Below are 20,867 nucleotides of genomic sequence, written 5' to 3'. Positions count from 1 at the left end.
GCACATTACAAAAACAATTTTCGTTGTGCATTTTTCAGCTTTCTTATTTACCTGGTATGGAGAACTGCACTGTGAATGGATTACGACATTTGAAATTTCTTATCTCAATTAGCTCTCCGGATTTCTCTACCATTATCTTGATTGTATCATCCTTTTCCAGCGGTTCGGCTAGCATAGCCACAACCTTATTTTGTCCAATCTTCACTTTCTTCGGCAGTATAGTAAAACCCTCCGAGCAGCTGGAGAAACTGCGCGATATGCTGCTGTGATCATGACACGGTGGGCGCTGACAGAGTGCGCGACCCAAGATATCTGTGGCTATTCCAAGTATGTTGCTTATTTGTGCCTGATCGTTGTCGCGTATAGTGCAGCGACGCCACTTATAGTAATTTGGCAGTGCTGGAAAAAGCAGGAGGAGAAAAACATAAATAAGTACAGGTATCCCTCGGATAACGCGATAGTTACGTTCCAGAAGAATTGCGCGTTATGTAATTCCGCGTTATCTAAAACATACATAGTTTTCATATAAATTTGGGGGTTATGTTCCAATAGGTTTTTTTTTTTTAATAAAATACATACAAAATAACAGATGCACATATATTTCAACACAATACTAAAGTTCAGACTTTCTTATACAATTAAAAACACAAGATATGAATAATAATACATATGTACATACATATTTCAAAATTCAAAAAAAAAAAAATGTAAATAATTACGTGCACATTAAAAAATTTAAAAAACAAACTAAAACAAATTAAAGGTTATTAAAAATTTTATTGTTATTCTTCAAACTTCATATGGTAATTATTCTGTTTCACTGTCTTCAAAGATCTTTGCGCGTGGGCGTTTTGGGGGAGCAATAGCTTCATCAGAAGATATTTCTTTAACATAGTTCTCGCTATTGGATAAGAAACTAGTTGTGGGACTTTGTGGTTCTTCTACTGGTTTTATAATTGCAAAATCTGTTATCAGTTTTTGGTGGGTGGTTTTTTTAAGCTCCTTTTCAATTTCGTAATAAGGGGCTAGATTAATATCTATTCTATCTATCTAAGGCAAAAAAGGGTAATTCCCGGTTTACATTAAAAATACATTACATATTATAAATATGTGGTACGCAAATTAGTGTTACCAGATTTTATAATTATGTATTTTCGCCTTCGCGTTATATAAGCCTAAATTTCGCGTTGTACTGAAACCTGTATTAAAATAAAAAACCTTTAACCATAAGAATAAGTGAGTTTAAGGGTAAGCGAAAATATCAAAAAGAAAATTGTTATCATGCGGAAGCGTTTAATGGAAATAAGAATCTCTTGTGTTGACCTTAGACATTTCATGAAACTTAAAATTTGTTTTGATAAAGTCCATAGTCAAGTTTATCGAAAAGTGCATTATATATCATCTTTTTATTGAAACTCTAGAAAAGTCCTTCAGGAAAACTCGAGGCAAATAAATCAAACCGGTGTAAGTAATTTTTGATTTTACTACAGAAAGCAAGAATCGCTTAAAATGCCTATGGTAGGTATGTATTTTAACCCAGATACTACGGATAGTCTTTTGGTTTTAGTAACAGGTGAGTTTCAAACGAAATAGATTGTTGGCTCCGCGGTTTTACCCTTCTGGCAGGTCTGCCGCCTTTGATAACGCTTTGAAAGAAGAGCGATTTGAATGTCAGCCGCTTGATTCAAGTCGGACGCTGTTGTTGTTGACGAAAAAAAAAATAGACAAAAATCCCCGAAGATGTATTGTATGGAGTCCCCTAACTGTTGAGCATCTTAACGATTTGGATTATGCGGACGACATCGTTATTTTCTCAAGTAAACAGTCTCATCTGCAATCCAAGTCCCATGACGAAATTAATTAATACAAATGTTGCCAATTTTTGTTTCAAAAATACCAAATTAAAGTTTCTTCCCACGTGTCATCCCTGCCTAAAGTTATAAAAAATGCTCATTTTTACAGGCTCTCACGAGAAAAAGAGTTTCGCATCGTGCCATTTATGACTTCGGTGCCATCTGAACAATGACTGATTAGATACATGTGTGACTACCTGTGATATGGGCGGGCAGAATTCCACGAGGAAAATAATTGTGAAGGTGTGGTCAATAACAGGCCGTTATCTGGCTCTCAGCGAGTTTGACAGAATCAGCTGAAGAGTTGACGTAACTGGAGTCACGAAGCAGTTCGTTTACGAAAAAAACTAGAATTGTGTTAGTCGTATACGAAAAAAATCAACACAACGTCACTTCGTTGCCGCGTGAACAACGACTAATTGGACGAGTGTGTGTGAGTGAGAGTGAGTTCGCTTTAACGTAGCAGGCGAAGTTCCCCTCACAGTTTTGTTTTTCAGCATAGTAATTGGCCAAAGCGCGTAAATCTATCACCCTAGGCGGAATTCGGCTACCGAGTATCGGGTGACGTGGCAGCCGAAGTTGTTCGCACATAGCTAATGGCCAAGAATGATAGATACCAGGTGTGGTGGAAAAAAACTTTGAGTTGAATTTTTGATTCTACGTCATTCGTTTTATGTTTCACAAAATTTAGCTTAAGCTTAGTGAAACACAAAACGAATGACGTAAAATCCAAAGTTCTCCTCAACTTTTTTTTTTACTGAGCTTAAGCTAAATTTTGTGAAACAAAAATCGAATGACGGCGGCATATCTGTCAAACACGCTCAGAGCCGAATAACGGTCTGCTAGGCAGTATACCTCTAAAAATCTTTTCACCGTGCTAATGACCAAACACGGTAACATACCATCTTTGGTAAATAGTGTCTACCTGAAACTTGTCTCATGCTTTATAACTGCTCTGCTCTATTGAAAAGCAAACTTCCCAATCTGAAGACACCATATTTAGAAAGCCGAAGCCTAATGGTTAACACGATTAGTAAATATATCAGCAGGTTGAGGTTCATCAAAAGAATAAAACACTGGCTGCCACCTACTCATTTACGATTGCCTACTAAAACTATTATAAAGTCTCTTTTAATAAAAAATAAAAGAACAAAAACAAACATACCTGTTTTTTGTATTTCCTTGACTTTTTCTTCGGTAATATCCAACAAAATACCCAACACTTTCTCCACACGTATAATAGCGGTTAATTGCGAGAGTAGAAATGAGTGTGAGAGCGCCAATAGTGCCGGACAGAGTATGACAATCTGTAAGGCTGTGTTTTGGTATTTGTGCGCGATCTCCTCGCTGAAGGGGCCATCTTCGATTTTGATATGTAAAAAACTAGAATGTACAAAAACAAAATAACAATATTTTCAATATACAAAATATCTTCCTTCTTGCGCTTTCTGTAACTTACTTGAATGGCTTGCGGCCACGTTGCTTTGTGATCTTATCGAAGTGATTCTTCAAGAAGTTGGCGCGCAATATGGCGCGTTCGCTATGCTTCGCTGTGATAATGAGTATGTCGTCCATATTGTAGGGACCCGAACCGTTCGATGATGAGTTGCTCACTGTGCCGCAGTTATCTGCAAAATGAAATGAAAATGGAAAGTAGAGGTTAATGGAGGCACTTATGTATGTATGTGTGCATGAATAAGCACCATAGATATCAATGCAAATAGAAAGGTATACAATGTAAGGTGAAATATGTGGGTGACATGTTCGTGTATGACACACTCACACAGGTATGTATATATGTAAAGTGTGTATATATATGTAAGTAACTATAATTTAAAGTTCGGAAAGTATGCGCTTGTATTTACAAGTGAATTTCAAACTCTGATAAGCCACGCACACTCCTATACCTACACAGAGTGTGGTCCCACATACAATTGGAGAGTGATAATTTATGTGTGTATTTATTTAGGATTTATTATTGGCGATTTATAGGCAGACGTTTGATGCAAGAAAGTGGTTGAGCCATTTAGAGTTGTGCAGTGTTTTTGTATTGTTTTGTATTTTCAAGTGTCATTTGTTTGTTGGCTGAGTGACAGCAGCAAGACAGCAAATACGTACATATGTCATGAATTTGTTGATAGCTGACTAGTTGGTGAACAAATTGTGCAAAGACATAAAAGCAGCACACCGCCGCACCGATCACAGAGCTGTGCAGATAAGCGGCATGCAGCCGCAGACATAGAGGAATCGCTCGGCGAGATGCCTGCACTAAAGACTTTCTAACATAACTTTGCCTGCCATGGCATTTGCGTGTGTGCCAACAGTTGTCAATGAGCTGTCAAATAAAGCAATATATTTTTTTTAATATAGTTGAATGCGGAAGAAAATTTATGGCAACGGCCACGGCACAGCATTTGGACCTAAGATCTCAATTTCCTGTTGACCGAGTTCTCATCGATTGCGCGCGTTAGGCTATTGCGATAATGGAGATTAAAAGAGAGAATTTATTAGCTATCAGTTTAAAGCAGTTTGAAGCTGCAACCAGCAGGCAAGCATTGCAACAGAATGTTAAAAATCATTAAACATACGCACATACATACATACAAACAATGGGTAACAGGATTAGCTTTTAAAGGCGATTAAGAAATAATCTTAGAATTTTGAAATGATATTTTTCGTTGTGTCGCTGCTGGAGGAATTCGAAAAGGAATTCCTGGCGCGAAATGTTAGCGAGTGAAATGTAGGCGCTGTCAACATTTATTGTTCTTGTTGTTGTTGCTAGTCTTACACGTTTGCAATTGCTTTTCATACCGCCACTGTTGTTTTAACTTTTCGTATTTTGGTTTTGTTTTTGTTATTTCCTTGCATTTTCTACAACCCAAGCGCATGTCTTCATTTGAACCCTTCCTGCTTGCTATTTCCCTTGTACACAGCATTTGTATGAGTATAAAATATATATATGTATATATATATGCATGTGTGCATGTATATCTCTACCCACTGTTCTGTCATGGCGTGTCGTTGTGGCGTCATAATTTTTTGAGACGTGTCTGCGCTACTTTGGATTATATGGGGTTGTCCCCAAAAGAATTCTTCGCCTGCTGTCTGTTGCATACACCAAACACACTCGCATGAGTATATATGTGAACGTAGACATACATACATACATACATACATACATAGCAACACATCATTTGGCTTTGCTATTTTTATGCGCTTAGTTTTATGTGTTGGTGTCATAAAAAATGTTATTCCGTTGATTTTAATGCTAAGTAGGGGAATTGAAAGGATTAGTTGGAAGAATTTGTGAACAGTTTTTAAATGTATTTATGCACACACAAACATTAATCTTGCCTTCAATAAATAAAAGTAAAATGAAATGGAATTTGTAGCGCTGCGAGGTGGAAATGAAGCTTTTTTCCACGTATATTATTTCAAATGTATTTAGTACAGGAGGATTTATAAAGAAAAAATTTGTGTAAAATTTAATTGAAATTAAAAAAAAACTAATTTAATGAAAAACTAATTTAACTGAATTAAATTGTTCGAGTAAGATTTATGATCCTTGTCAAACTCCGCTAAAATTTGTTAGAGCTCAAGACCTTCAGAATTCGATGAAGAGCGTCTCAAATCACTTTTAAAGGAGAATGGTCGCTAAACCAGTCGTGAATTGGCGGAAAAAATAAGCTGCGATCATAAAACGATTTTCAATCACCTTCATTCAATGGGATTTACCGAAAAATTGAGAGCGTGGGTGCCTCGTGAGCTCAACGAAAGAAAACAAGAAAAGTCGCCTTCAAATTGCTTCTCAGCATCTCACCCACCATCGAGCAACCCGCGGTCATAAACAGCGCCTTTTGTATTGAATCATCACGGGAGTTGAGAAATGGTGTCTACACAACAATATGAAGCAAAGAAAAGAGTGGGTGGCTCCAGGAGATACGCCAGTGTCGAGAGTCAAGCCGGATCTTTATCCAAAGAAGATCGTGATATGTGTTTGGTCGGACTGGGAGGGCTTAATGCACTGGGGAATGCTCGAAAAGAATGCCACGATCAACAAGGAGCTCTACATTGCCCAGCTACACAGCATCAATGAGGCTATTCGACTGAAAGGACCTGATCGACATGGTTAAACCATACTCCTGCACGAAAACGCCTGGTCCCATGTTGCGCAAGTCGTCAAAGCGGGTCCACCAAGAGCCGCTCTAAGTCAACTGATATAACTGATTTGAGTTCTGTTTTCTTATTTTCTTCTTAGGTTGCAACATCTTAGGTCAACATTCTTACCATTTGTAAGTTACGCTTACATTTGTAAAAGTTACGCCGTCATGAGCTGATCAACCTCTGCACGTTGTTTTTCGATTTTTTACAATTTTAAAAATAGATTCGAATTCGCAACAACAAGTTTGTTTATTACATTTTGCGTTAAAAATGGATTTAATGGAGCGAAAACGTTACAGATATTAGAAAACTATTTCAAAAATGATACTTTAAAGAATACAGCTGTTTACGAGTGGCATAAACGTAAGTCACCGTCTTCAAAAACTAATGAAAACATCAATGGAGTGAAAGAAAAGTTGATCGCTCGACGCAAATAAATCATCAGCGAGCTGGCAGAGGAAATGAACATTGCTCATGGATCTGTTGACGACATTGTAGTTAATTATTTGAGTCTGCGCTTTCAAAAACGGGACCGCCCAAGACATAATTTCCAAGACTGAACATTCCTCAGGCGACCCAACATTCATCAAACGTATCATTACTGGAAACGAGACGTGGGCTTATGAGTGCCACAGGCACCCCGTACGGCAGGCGAGTGAATGGAGAACTCCGAATGAACTCCAAGAAAATCACGCCATTTTCAGTGAAAAAACATAGCGATGCTCACGATTTTTATGGATTACAACGGTATTGCACACCACAAATTTTTACTGAGAAGGTCAGACAGTTAATAAAGACTATTATTTGGGCACTATGAGACGTTTATGTGAAGCGATACGCCCAAAAAAGAAAGAACTTGTTGGAAAACACCTGCATGAAATTTTGCACCATGAAATTTTGCACACGTCAAACGGCCGTCGAATTTACCAGATATGGCTCCCTGAATTTTTTTGCTGTCAAAAAGTCGAGTCAAAAAGAGACTGCGTGGAATAACTTCGGCATTTTAACAGCGGAAAGGAAGTAATGGAAAAATTGCAGACAGCTCTTTTGGTTGTACCGAAAATAGAGTTCCAGAAATGCTCCGAGAGCTGGATCAAACGCTGGCATAAGGGGTTAGGGGTAGTAAGAATTTTCAAACAATTAGATTTTCTGCATTTTCTTACAGTATAATATCATAAAAATATTGTGTGGAAGCTTGAAGTGTATCCGACAAATACTTTTCGAGTTATTCAACAATTAACAAAGGGCGCTCGGGCGCTTCTGAATCGATAGCAACACTTTAAATGCGTTTTTCTCAAAACTATCTTTTGATGTATTAATGCTATGTTTTTATTTTTGTAAAATAATGTTTTTATTTTTGTAAAATAATGTTTTTATTTTTGTAAAGCAAAACCAAATTATTGAAAATCGTAATTTTTTCGGGCCTCTGACTACCCCTAACCCCATAAGTGCGATGCAGCTGTTGGGGAGTACTTGGAAGGCGATAATATCACTTTTGAGGAATAAATTTGTATTTTGAATTTTCGGAATATACTTCGGGAACTCTTTGATCAAGGTTATATGTGTCAAGATGATTTGTAATCACATGCTAAATTGTAAAAATTGCCTAATTGCATGTAAACAGAGGATTTCACACTTGACCGAGGTGTTATTTTCTATTTTTTTTTTATTTCTATGAAAAGTGTTAAAAAAAAAAATTAAAATTTTATATGAAAACTAAATATTTCAATGCATTAAAACAGTTTCAATTATTAACTTTTTTTAAATGAAGATTAAACAAAAATATACAATATAAGGCCTTATCCTGAAAAGAAAAACTGAAAAGAAAAACCAAAGTAGGAAAATTTGTTCCTGCATTTTTTTGTAATTTACGGGAATACTTGGTCACAGGGAATCCACTACAAGGCCGATAGAGTGTACTAGGTGCAATATCCGTTTTGCAACAACTGCATTAATAAATAGTTTACATATTTCTAAGCGGCAGTTTATGTATTAGGTGCGCAACTAAATGTCAATAGATGCCGCCAGCAGTGTGTGCTAGTCGATTCTAACTTAACCTAAACGTAATAAACCAAGCTTAGACATATGGTAAACAAACTGCTTCGGCACATTAGTGATTTTGTTTTGGTATCATATACTAGTACTTTTGGTGGAAATGTCTGATTTCGTGCCGAATAATCGTCATTTGCGGGAAGTGTTGAATTTCCTCTTTCATTCGAAAAAAACGGCGGCTGAAGCGCATCGAGAGCTACAAAAAGTTTATGGAGATGTTGCTTTAAGTGAAACAATGTGCCGAGATTGGTTCCATCGCTTCAAAGACGGTGATTTTAATGTTGACGACCGTCCGCGCGAAGTAAGACCAAACACCTTCGAATACGCTGAATTGGAGGCATTGCCCAATGAAGATCCGTATCAAACGCAAGAAGAATGAAGGGTTTTCTTCATCGCATCGTGACGGGTCATGAAAAAAGGATTCATTACAGCAATCCAAAGTCGTGGGGACTGCCTGGTCATGCTTCTACGTCGTCGGCTCGGCCGAATATTCACGCTGTGTAGGTTATGCTATGTATTTGGTGGGCCAATTTGGTGTTAATTCTGTTAACTGTTAAAACCAAGCGAAACCATCACTGGGGCTTCAATTGATGCGATTGAGCCGAGCACGCGCGAGAAGCGGCCGCAATACACGGAGAGGCATGAAAAAGTGATTCTACAGCATGACAACGCTCGGCCTCACGTTGCCAAACCCGTTAAAACCTACGTGGAAACACTGAAATGGGAAATCCTACCCGACCCGCCATATTTGCCAGATATTGCGCCGTCCGATTATCACCTGTTACGAGTACCATCGATGGCGCATGGCCTAGCTGACCAGCAGTTTCATTCATATGAAGACATCAAAAAATGGCTTGATCTGTGGATGGGGAAAAGTAGTAGTCAACGAGGGCAGTACTTTCAGTGATTCACTTGCAACCCTCTTTTCAGAATAAAGTTGTATTTTCATCAAAAAACAGCGAGAACTTAGTTGCACACCTAATAGCAAATAAGCCTTCAATTGGTGATTGTGAAAAAAAAAATTGCAAGCAATTAAATTTGAACTGATAAATTCACTTCTTAATTTACCTTTACGTTTTTTTGCACACACCAATACACAGGCAATAGTTTGATCAGGCATATCAATGGCAGCAAACCACTTTATTATTCACAAATTTCATAAATAAAATTAAGCTCAAAAACATTACTTTTAACACATTTTCCGCCGCATTTGAATTGTTTTAAACTCAATTGCATACACAATAAATAATGCACTAAGCCCTTTTAAAAACAAATTGTAAATCCTTTTTGGTGAAAGTAAACAGCCACACATACAAAAGCTCAATAACACACACATACATTCATATGCATGTTTCGATGAAATAAAAATGCGCCACACAAACTATAAATTTAGTCACGTTTCGGGCATTTAAATGAAATTAAATAAACACACAACACTTTTTGTAATTGCCCGCACAACAACATCGCACGTTGGTGTGTAGGTGTGTAAGTGTTTGTAAATGTTTTTATGATTTTTATGCTCGCATTGTGGCATTTGTTTGCTTTATTTGTTGTTGCACCTTTTGTCTTTGCTGGCAGGCAATTTATTTTCGTTTGTTGACTATTAACTTTAATAATAAAATCACAAAATCAGAAGTCAGCCACAGCAAATGCTATTTTCTTTGCGCGCCGGTCAATTTTCCAGTCCGCGTGCATTTCCGCTCCGAAAGCGTAGAAATTAAAAACACAAAAATGTCCTCAAAACCTTGGGCGCGGGCTTTTGTACCGGCGATTAGCACCAAAACATACGTTGTGTAGCGCGGCGTGCAGTCAAATGCAGTTGCAACACCGCGAAGACACACTGAGAGCCTTGCGCGCCCAAGATGTTATCGCTGCTGGGCGAAAGAGCAAATTACTGTTGTCTCTGCTGCTACCGCCTGCGAACTTCTTGACACCCACCAATGACAGTGGCGGCGACCGCGGCGCACAGTGGAACGCCGACGTATAAGCTGCGGCCAAAAATGAACGTACCTACTTCGACTTTCTCTTTTTTCTTCTGGTACACGCAATTCTGCTGCTTGGAAAAGAAGCCTACCTCACGCCTATCTCTTTCGGGGTGGCTATATCAAATATGGTCAAATTTTGATGAAATTGGTTTGCTAGACTTGTTTTACTTAGAAAAGCGAGCATCTGAAAAATGGTCATCACACGTCTCCGCTATGGTTGTCACTGCAAAATTTGTATATTATTAAAAACTAATAAGTTTCAGTGAAAACTTCTTTTGAAATAGTAAAAATATACCTAAGTAAGTGACAAAAAACGATATCAAAAAAATTTAAGTGTAGTTTGGAATAGTTTTTTTAAATTCACCTTGAAAACTTGCCTTAATACTTTTTTGTTGATTAAAATTGTACAACAAAAATCAGATTACCCAGATCGTATAGAAGTTTCTTGTTTTCCAGAAATTCCATATACTTTTGGCCTTCATCTTCTCTTTTTTGTGTTGAAAATAAATAAATAAAAAAGCAATTTAAAATAAAGGGATTTCAAAAGTGACGCCTCGATGTCAGTAGGGAATAATTCCCAGACAGGAACTTTTTTATGTCATCTTCGTCATTTGTCGACTATAAAACAAGAATACCTAACGGAAAGGATTGTAGGCCAGAGTCATATCAGATGATAGTGGTCTCTATATTTCTACTGACGGCTCAAAGATGGACACTGGTATTGAATTGGGACTGTACTCGGAACAATTATCTTTAAATTTCACTCCCTTTAGACTCCCTAACCGGTGCAGCGGCTTACAAGCTGTGATCTACGCTACAGAGAAAGCGGCAAAAACGTTAAGACTATTGGACTTACCTACGGCAACCTAACCATTTTTGTTGATAACTAGTCAAGCAGCGATCAAGGTACTGGTCTCAATTCCAGATGTGTGAAAGAATATAGGAAGTCGCTCTCGCTTATCCCACAACACATTGGCGCACTTTGTTGGGTCCCCGGCCACTCTGGAGTGGAGGGAAATGAACGAGCGGATGAGTGTGCGAGGAAAGGCTCTGAGCTGGAAACTCAGCGAGTGGTAGAGGTTATAAGCATTTCTCTAAACGAACTATGCACTGCGATTGACTTGGGCGTAATCGCGGATATTCATAGAAGGTGTCCTCTGACTACTAACTGCGGGGCCTCCAAAACGCTTTGTCCAAAATTGAATCTTAAAAGGACAAAATGTCTGCTTGGACTCAACAGATCAACTACCAGCGTCTTCACAGGTGTTAAAACGGGTCACTGCACTATTGGCACCCTAGCAGGTAGAATGGGTGAACCTCACAATGACTTCTGCAGGAGTTGTGCAGATGAAGAAGAAATTGAGTTGATACAACTCCTCCTCTGTGAATGTCCTGCACTTCAAAGAAGCCGTGCCAAATATCTTAACGACTACTTCTTTCAAGATCTGGGAAATTTGTAAATTGTCTCACTGGAGCGACGAGTTACCTCCTTAAAAAGATCTAAGTGGTTTAAGCAACTTAGTGAGGGGAGGGAAATCAAATGTAGGTATCACAATGGGCCTTAGGGCAACCGAGTGTCTTATCTTAGACAAGCAACCTGCCTAATCTAACCTAACCTAGAGCAACGTATTAAAACTTTTCAAACTTATTATGCAAATTGTCGATCTTTGAGGACAACATATCGCAAAATTCCTGATTTTTTTGTGGAAATTATCCTCCGAATGAGTTGACCATTCAAAGGTTAGTGAAAAAATCTCAAGAAACTGGTTCTGTCAGGGATAGAAAAAGGACTGGCAGATCAAAAACTGGACGTTCTCTTAAAAGTTATTGCTGCTGAAATTTCGCAGGAATTTCGAGAATTGGTTCTGTGACCACAAAGCTGGTTTTTCACGCGATATTAGTTTGAGTGATGACGCTGCTTCAGCGTGAAGGATTTGTCAAAAAACAAAATTTCCCCATCTGGGATGAATAAAACCTTTGAGTGATTTCAGAAAAATCAATACATGGTGGAATAATTGGCCCGTTTTTCTTCGAAGATGAAAGGTGCCAAGGGAGATCGCTTTAGATAACGAATGGAAGTTTTTTTGTGGCCTGAGCTGGAAGAAATATACATAAATGATTTTTATTTTCAACAGGGTGGAATCACAAGTCCCACAACATAGGAAAACATTGCTTTACTGCGATTTAAGTCTCCTGGTCGATTAATTTCAGGTAATTGTGACATAAACTGGCCACCTATTCATGTGATCTAGACCCGAATGCTGATAGACTTTACTTTTCAAAAACCGTACAAAAAAGTCTATGTGAATAAGCCAAGAACGATTCCAGAGCTAAATCACAGCATTCGGATCAAGATTGCTGAACTCAATGCGAGATAATGTGTGCGCGAGAACTTGAAAGTTCTAATTCTCCTATGACAGCCTCTAGACGTGCTCATGGACATTTAAACGATGCAGTTTTCCACTTATAATTTTTAAGAGTCATATTTTAAATAAAGATAGTAGAACCTAAATGAAACTAAATTTTTACATTTTTCATTTTAAAACAACCTCTACGTGTGACTTTCGAAAGATCCTTTATCACTTTTCTGGCTCTAGCCAATACAAATGTTTTTAATACCTCGACTTTGAAGCTTTGCCTATGATTTTAGAAAAAACAAATTAATTTTTCGTTTAGTTCGAGTATTGGTTATCTTCATTAGCACAAATCCTACCATAATTTTCACATAAGATTAGCAGTATCTTTGGCTGCTTTGTTACACTGTGCGGCGGCGGTGGCTGCGGTTTTGCCGGTGACAACGACAACGAATTCTGCAAAGGCTGGGATGGGCGAGCACAACGAAAACAACGAACGTAAAACTTACTGCACAGTAGCAGCAATTGTTGGTTGGTCGTTTCGCTGCGATATGCAAAATATTGCCGCTCATTATGAGCATATAAATAAAAATACTACAAAATTCCCTTTTTAATAGTATTCATAAACATTTGAATGTGCGTTTCACTTCTTTTTTTGTCGCTGTGAATTTGGCTCCGGTAGACGGGTACAAGACTGTCAAGTACATATGCCCCTACGTACAAAAAAAGCCTGTGCAAGAACGTTCCTCAGCATAAAAAATAAGTATGTTGCACACCCACACGACGCAAACATAGCAGCTGCAAAATATTTTTTGTGCGACTTTGTTTTTTGTGACAAAAGGAATACAACTTTCAACGCCAGCACAAACAGAAGCTGTTAAAAATAGTATAAAATAATATAGTCAAGCACGCAAAAATGTACGCACATAACCAGAGTTGCCGTTTGAGTCTTAATAAATATCGAATTCCTTAAATCAAATGCCTTGCTTTTTATACATAAAAGTCATTCAAGTTTTTGGGAGGCAGAAATATTAGTACTTCATAAAACATTGGTAATCATATATTTCATTTATTACAAAGATCTAGGGGTTGTTTTTGATGCACGATTTACATTTAATAATCACATAGACCTTATTCTGTTCTGAAGCGAACTCCATTCTTGATTTTATAAGGAGAACTAGCTCGAACTTTCAGACCTTTATACCTTTAAGTTGCTATTTACTGCATTTGTTCGATCTACATTGGAATATGCCGTATTTGTTTGGAGAGCTTCCCACCAATTCTCTATCGACAGAATTGAACGAGTTCAAAAAGTTTTATTTAAGTATGCTCTTTCTTCTCTGAATCCTCCCCTACTCCTATCCTGTCCCATCATCTCAGGTATTTATCCCTTACTTCTAATTAATCTTAAACAGCTAGAAAATAGAATATCGATTTGGTCGGTGTCTTTTTTGCTTGATATTATTAGCGGGGAAATTTACTGTTCCTCTGTTTTAGAAATGATCAACTTTTCGGTCCCTTCCAGATCTTTACGTAATAAATATCAGTTCCATTTGAATAGGATCACAATAAATTATGCAGTGCTGTTGTTGTTGTTGTAGCAGTAACTTTGCTCTGTCAGTGTAGTGCGATCACTGGACGTTTTCGTCTAGCTCATCAGTCGGAATTGGTGTGTCTTCGACTTTTACCTTAAGTTGCAGTTTTACTTCCTTTGCCCAGGTGGTGAAGAGGGTCGCCGTGGACTTCGTAGAGAAAAGTTGTAGGTTCCTCGCAGTAAAGAAGCAAGAAAGGCAGGCGAGGTAGTCGTTTACCTTAGTGCACAGGCCATCAATGTCATTGCCCGACGCCATTATTGTGCAGTTGTCGGCGTAGGAGACAAAGGAGACTCCCTCTGGTAGCTGGGGGAGTTTCGAGATATGGAAGTTAAAAAGCAATGATGAACGAACCCCACTCTGCGGAACTCCTTGATTTATTTTCCTCTGTTTTAAAATTTGGTCTTGAAATAGCACCGATGAATGACGACCACTCAGGTAGTTGGCGGACCACCTCTTCTGCTCTGGCGGGAGTGTCGACTGTTAAATATCATCTAGTAGCGTGGCATGATTGCCTTTTTTAGGTTCAACGCTTGTAGTACAGTCCTCTCGTAGGGGCGGCTTTGGTTGAGTCCGCAGTTTATCTGAGCGTTAATAACGATGAGTGCAGTGGTGGTACTGTGCACTCGCTGGAGTCAGATGTTTCTTGTAGAATGGGAGTAGAAGGGCTTCAAGAGTCTTCACTACTGGGGAGCCTGCAGTGCTCATACTGCTCGCCCTATTCATGAACTCATTGAAATCTCGAATTCCATTGAATTCGATTTTACTTTATCTAAACTGCTTATACTTATATACTTATAATTTGTTATTGGCGCTCACCCCCCTTATTTGGTGTTTGGCCGAGCTCCAACTCCACTTTATGATGCTCGTCTTAAGGTTGTTGCTCAAATGAAGGGGACTACAGGCTACTTTTCTTATATTGGCGAATTTTTTATTCGTTTAGTTTTATTGCATCCGATAGGTTGTAGTTTTAAGCCGACTCCGACTGCCTCCAAGCAGAAAGGGGTTTGCCATTCCCTGCCGAGGTTCACAAATGTGATTTTTCTGCAATTTAGTATTTATTCCTCGGAACTGCGTAGATGATTGTGGGCTTATCGAGAGGTAATTTTTTTTTTTTCTTTAAATCATGAACATGATCCGCATATAAATTTAATAATTCGTGGGTTGATTTTAATAGATTTCGTGAGGCTTTATTTGTTAAAACATTTTTGATCAATATCTGAATGTAGTCCCAATAATGCAACAGTTTTATACAAAGCTACAGCTTACGTGATTTTAATAATTTCTGCTTTTAGAGCAATAAATTCTGTGACTTTATGAAAAGTTTAGAATTTCAATTAAGTTTTTAAGAAGACATCTGACTCAAAAGTCACACAAACATAAGAAATAGTTTAAATTTTGCATTGAAATCTATAAATTTAGTGCTTGCGAAATACAAATTGCAAGTCGATTTCAATAATTTTCTCGATCTGTTCTTTACTCAAACAAATCCAGCAGTACTTAATCTATACCGGGTATGGGAGGCCTTTTTGCGGCAATCAGACAAATACGAGTGGTAACTCTGCGCTAGCACACTCGCTTGTAGCGCCAACGACAATAGCAACATCAAACGTCACTCACAAGATACCCCTCGCATGAACAGCAGCAGCAACTGTGGCAACAACAGCTGTACCAACATCAGCATCACATCTCCACTCGGTCCGCTGCGGCACTTAAATTTGCTACTAATTTTTTTTTTTGTTTTTGTACTACACAGGCTTTCTCCAGTAGTGTAGTTATTTTTATTGTTATTGAGGATTTTATTTCTTGTTTTGTCTGTTGTTGTGGTTTTGTGGCTACATTTTTTTGTTCTCGTAAATATAACTTTTCCATAGTTAGTACATAAAAATATCGCGAACGATGCTTAAGTGGCCGAGTGCTATCGCAGTACAGAGTAGACAGTTGACAAACTAATTAAACTGAAAAACTTTCGAAAAATCATTTGAGTAATGGCTTTCGAAAAGTTTGCACAGCCAGATTCGAGGAAGGCACGCGTGACTTAGGCGAAGTAGCAGCTTAGTTTTCGGCGAAATTGTTTCGTCAAGTTTCTTAATTCCACATTTGATTAATTCGTTCTTGCAAATGCAATTAATGAGCTTTGAAACCGACGTTGTGATGACCGCAACCTTTGGGCGGCTAATGGACGAAAGTGAAGGCAGTTGGCAATTGCGTTAAGTAAATGCAAAAAAAAAAAAAATACTGTACAGAGCTCAGAGGTACATGAAGCAACGAAGAAAAAAGATTTAAAATGCAATTACCCAGACTTTTGATACAGTTATGTAGATATATAAGTACATATTATGAAGCCGAGCACAACTCGGCGAGAATTTATTTTTAAATCAAAGTCGTTACGGAAAAAAAACGAAAAATCAAAAAGGCTGTGTCTAAGGGCAGTCTAGAGTAGATTGACGTGAAATGCTTTATAGGAATTGGACTGACATTTTTGACATTAAATGCATTTTTCCACTTCCATCTTCCTTGCCAGTCTATTATTTTTGTTGTTTATTTATAAGTATTTGTTGTATGCCGGTTTGTGGGATAAAAAATTGTTTAGGCCCAGATAGCCTATTCAAAGGAATTATTTGTGAATTGTAAGCAAAAGCGGTAGTCTCCAACTTTAACTACGTACATAAATATACGAGGGTTGCCCATTATATTATGCGCCTTTGCAACACTGTGTGTGATGAGTTGTTATTCGATATTTTTTATCGAAAAGTTTGGTATTTTTTAGCATAATCTTACACATAACACTTTTACTTACGAGATTTATGGCTTTTTTTTCAGTGAGTTGAAAAATTTCTCTCGCGCAAAAAATGGAATTAACTCCTGAAAATTTTCGTGCGAAAATTTATAAGGATTTTCGACGTGGACTATTGATGCAGATTTACTTTTGGCGTTGAAGCACTTAGCCACTATGAAACTTTGGTACAACGAGTTCCAACGTGGTCGTCGATCAGGCCAAGTCCGCACAAAAACGGTTATTGTGGCCAAAACAATCGATGCTATTTGTCAATTTAGCACGCAAGATCGTCATGTGACATATCGTGACATAGAACCATCCTTGGACATTATTCAACATTGAAAATTTGGTCTTCGAGAAGATTTTTTCTCGTTAGATACCACATAATTTAACAATTGGTCAAAAGAGGACACGTATCGATTGGTGTAAGCAAATCTTGAAGAAATTCGTCCGCCCAGGTCCAAAGCAAATCTATGATATCTTAGCACGTGACGAATTTTGGATCTATGTATATGAGTTGGAAACAAAACAGCTATCCACAGTATGGATGTTCCGAGACGAGCTAAATACAACCAAAGTTTTCCACGGAAGAAGCATCTCAAAACAAATGCTCGCCTGTTTTTTTGGAAAATCTTGTCATATCGCAACTGCCCCACTAGGGAAATTTAAAACGGCCAATTCTGAGTGACACACAATAGTTTGTTTACCAGAAGTTTTCGGAGACTTAATGAAAACCAACTGCCAAAGACGATTCATACTTCAATGCGAGCTCTCACTCATCGGCTCACACCAGCGAGTTTTAGAGCACTTAAAAGATCGAACTAATGGATCATTCGCCTTATAGTTTTGACTTGGCACTCAATGATTAATTTTTGTCTCCGAACATCAGACTCCAACGTTCTTCAATGCCTGAATAAGCCGCTGAAGCCTTTATAAAGCTTGTTTTGTCGGTATCCAATTCTGAGTGGCAAGAGTGCTTCGAAAATTTGTTCAGGCGAATGGTGTGGTATTTTGACTTCCAAGGAGAATATTTTGAAAAACAATAACGCCATTTGCATTAGGCGAAAATGTAAAAAGCAGGTCTCGCGTGTATACACTTACATATCTAATTATCTAAGAAATTACAAGCATGGATAGAGCACAGAAGTGCGAAGGTTTCACTGCCCGTATACCATTTAAGTTTGATAACCTAAAGAGCTCACTAGTAAAAGCAGACAAATGCATCGTCCTAGACGTCGTCATAAGTCAATTGACCTGCACAAAAGAGGCATCGTATGGAGTTTCACCAGGCATCTTGAGGACCTGAACTTCGCCGATGACATCTGCCTTCTCTCTCACAAACTCACTAACATGCAAGCGAAGACGAACATACTAGTTACGCTGACACACACTGTCGGACTGGAGGTCAATTTCACCAAGACCGAAGCCATGAGAGTCAAACAATAAAGCAAGACATATAATGGTAAACGGGTGCCCGGAACAGATGAAGATGTTAACTGCAACCTAAACAAAGCAAGGAAGGCGTTCAATATGGGCAAGTTCGCAAATTCTGAGCAAATCGCCAGGTGCTCTAAACTGCGAATATTCAGCCTATGGGTGAAGTCAGTATTATTGTACGAAAATGAATCATGGCTGGTCTCTAACACCATCCCACGGAGGGTACAAACTTTCCTCAATAAATGTATCTGCATCATCTGTAGAATATTCTGGCTGAACACCATCAGCAACGACGCGCTGTGGAAATCAACGAATGAGAAACCCATCCAATGGAAAATCAAACACAGAAAGTGGCGATGGATAGAAAACCACAAGATAGCATCATGATAATGGCACTGGACTGCAATCCACAAGGGAGCAGAGGTCGCGGTCTGCCAAAGATTACTTGGAGAAGGTCTATGTTGCGCGTGCTAGCAGATTGCAACATCACATGGGACGGTGCAAAAACAACAGCACTGAACCGTGGCACAATAAAAGAGTCTTGTCGACGCCCTATGCTTCCGAGCGGAGTGTATAAGGAAAAAATATATACAGTGGCGGACAGAAGTCTCATACACCACTTCCTTTCGTTGTTTAGAAAGTGCAAACACTTTGCTTAAAAATGCGTTTTTTACAATTTCATTTGAAATCTTTTTCTATTCGACTTAACTAAAACAAATCCATTTTTTAACATAAAACAACATAGTTATGTTAAAAAAACGCAAAAACAGCGTTGACAAAAGTGTACATACAGAACCGGTTTCCTAGCTTGCACTCTGATATCCTATGTTGTGATAACGGTAAAATAGCGTTTGTCTATTTCTTTCATTTTCTTATGTTTGTTGCTTTGCTAATATTGATTTTAGTTGCAATTTGAATACTTAAGCATCTAGAATAGCTCCTCGAAAAGAAATATCAGTTGACGTTATAAATTTAGTTATTCAGCACAGGAAAGAAAAAAAATCATATGGCGAAATTTCAAAAATCTTAAACTTAAGTCGTGCAACAGTCAACAAACTTTAAAAATAGTGGTTCCACCGTAAATAAGCCGCGCAGTGGCCGCCCGAGCAAACTATCTCGCAGAGAAGAAGTGGACAAAAATCCAAAAGTTTCTGCTCCGAAATTGGCCGAGGATATAGTTAGTAAGCTCATCCAATAAGTGTGTTCATCCAAGAACAATTCAAAAAGCTCTGAAAAAAACGGCTTTTATAGTAGAACACCACGAAAAGAGCCTCTTATTTCTACAATAAAAAAACCTTACACTTCGCCTGGAGTTCGACAAAGCACACAGGGAAAAGGGGATGGATTTTTGGCAAAAAGTTTTGTTTACAGATGAGTCGCTGTTTAATATATTCGGCAGCGATGGAAGAGCAAAAGTGTGGAGAAAAAAAATTCTGAACTGAGTCCGAAAAATTTGGTATCAACAGTAAAGCATAGTGGCGCCAATGTAATGGTTTCGGGAGCTGTTGCTGCATCTGGAGTTGGAAGATTAGTATTTATTGAAGGTAATATGGATCGTTATAAATACAAATCACTATTGGAGGTCAATCTGAAATCTTCGGTGGATGATTTGGAGGTTGGTCCAGGTTGGGTCTTTCACCAGGTTAACGATCCAAAGCACATTGCACATTGTGAAGGATTGGCTGCTTTACCATGCTCCAAGACAATTAATTACACCACCGCAAATCCCAGATTTGAATATTATTGAACATGTCTGGAAAATTTTAGATCGAAAAATTAGAAGAAATCCGATTTCAAGCGCTTCAGTACTCAAAGAACGACTAATAGAAACTTGGAACAATATGACTTTTGCAGAGTTAACAAATTTAGTCACCTCGACGCCACGACGGCTTCAAGGTGTAATTGATGCTAATGGTGGACCAACTAAATACTAAGAACCAATATTACTTAGAGTTAAGTGAAGTTTTTCACACTGGAGTAAGATATTTGTGTACTCTATGTAGACTTTTGTTAACGTTGGTTTTAGGTTTTTTTGCCATAGCTTTGCTATTTTATGTTAATGTATGGATTTTTTTAAGTTTATAATAATTGGAAAAAGCTTTCAAATAAAACTGTGTAAACACATTTTTCAGTAAGGTTTTTGAACTCACAATCCAGTGGGAATGGGGTGTGCATGTAGATTTTTGTCGGTCACTGTATAAAAAACAAGATGGGCAAATATTTAGAGGCTCACGTTTTGCCACATTTCGTATTAATTTACGGCAATCAATTGAAGTTAGTACAAGCATTTTTGCTTTTTGTACTGTGCAGATATACGGAGGACTCAGAAAGTCCTTTGGACTCCTCGCCATTCAATTTCCAGACTCGTAGCTGTGTTTACCGGCCACTGCACCATAAGCACATACGCGGAAAAGCTAGGGTTACCATTTAACCCCCATTGCAGAAGCTGTGGGGACCTTTCAGAAAAGGAGCCCATTTCGCTTTAAAAGTCCGGATTTAGCACTAGACGATTAAGATCACTGGGTGCTGCTTTCTTCAACAGCCTGAGGCAGTGCGCCAACCTAAATCCCATCAGTCTTCTCCATTATATCAACAGCTCTGACTGACTGTAGATATCTGCCTCATAATGGTATCAAAAAGGTGCTTTAGTGCTA

The 20,867-nt window shown here is 38.3% G+C and overlaps 1 protein-coding gene across 4 annotated transcripts in view; it reads right to left on the bottom strand.

Annotated features, from left to right (window-relative positions):
• The window catches only part of LOC128855539 (phosphoinositide 3-kinase adapter protein 1), a 202,447-nt gene that overhangs the window by 3,883 nt on the left and 177,697 nt on the right, over positions 1–20,867 (bottom strand). For 3 of the 4 annotated variants that reach the window (XM_054090521.1, XM_054090522.1, XM_054090523.1), the window contains 3 exons: positions 3,313–3,481; positions 3,019–3,236; positions 52–399 (listed from right to left, as the gene is read on the bottom strand). In XM_054090521.1, the coding sequence (XP_053946496.1) occupies positions 52–399; positions 3,019–3,236; positions 3,313–3,481 (735 nt within the window). Of the gene's footprint in view, positions 1–51; positions 400–3,018; positions 3,237–3,312; positions 3,482–9,625; positions 9,879–20,867 lie in introns of those variants that run through there. The other variant, XM_054090524.1, reaches the window with a different exon arrangement.

This window comes from Anastrepha ludens, chromosome 2 (assembly GCF_028408465.1).
Source record: "Anastrepha ludens isolate Willacy chromosome 2, idAnaLude1.1, whole genome shotgun sequence".
NCBI lineage: Eukaryota > Metazoa > Arthropoda > Insecta > Diptera > Tephritidae > Anastrepha > Anastrepha ludens.
Note: the sequence above shows the minus strand (reverse complement) of the source record. Positions and strands in the feature narration are given on the sequence as shown.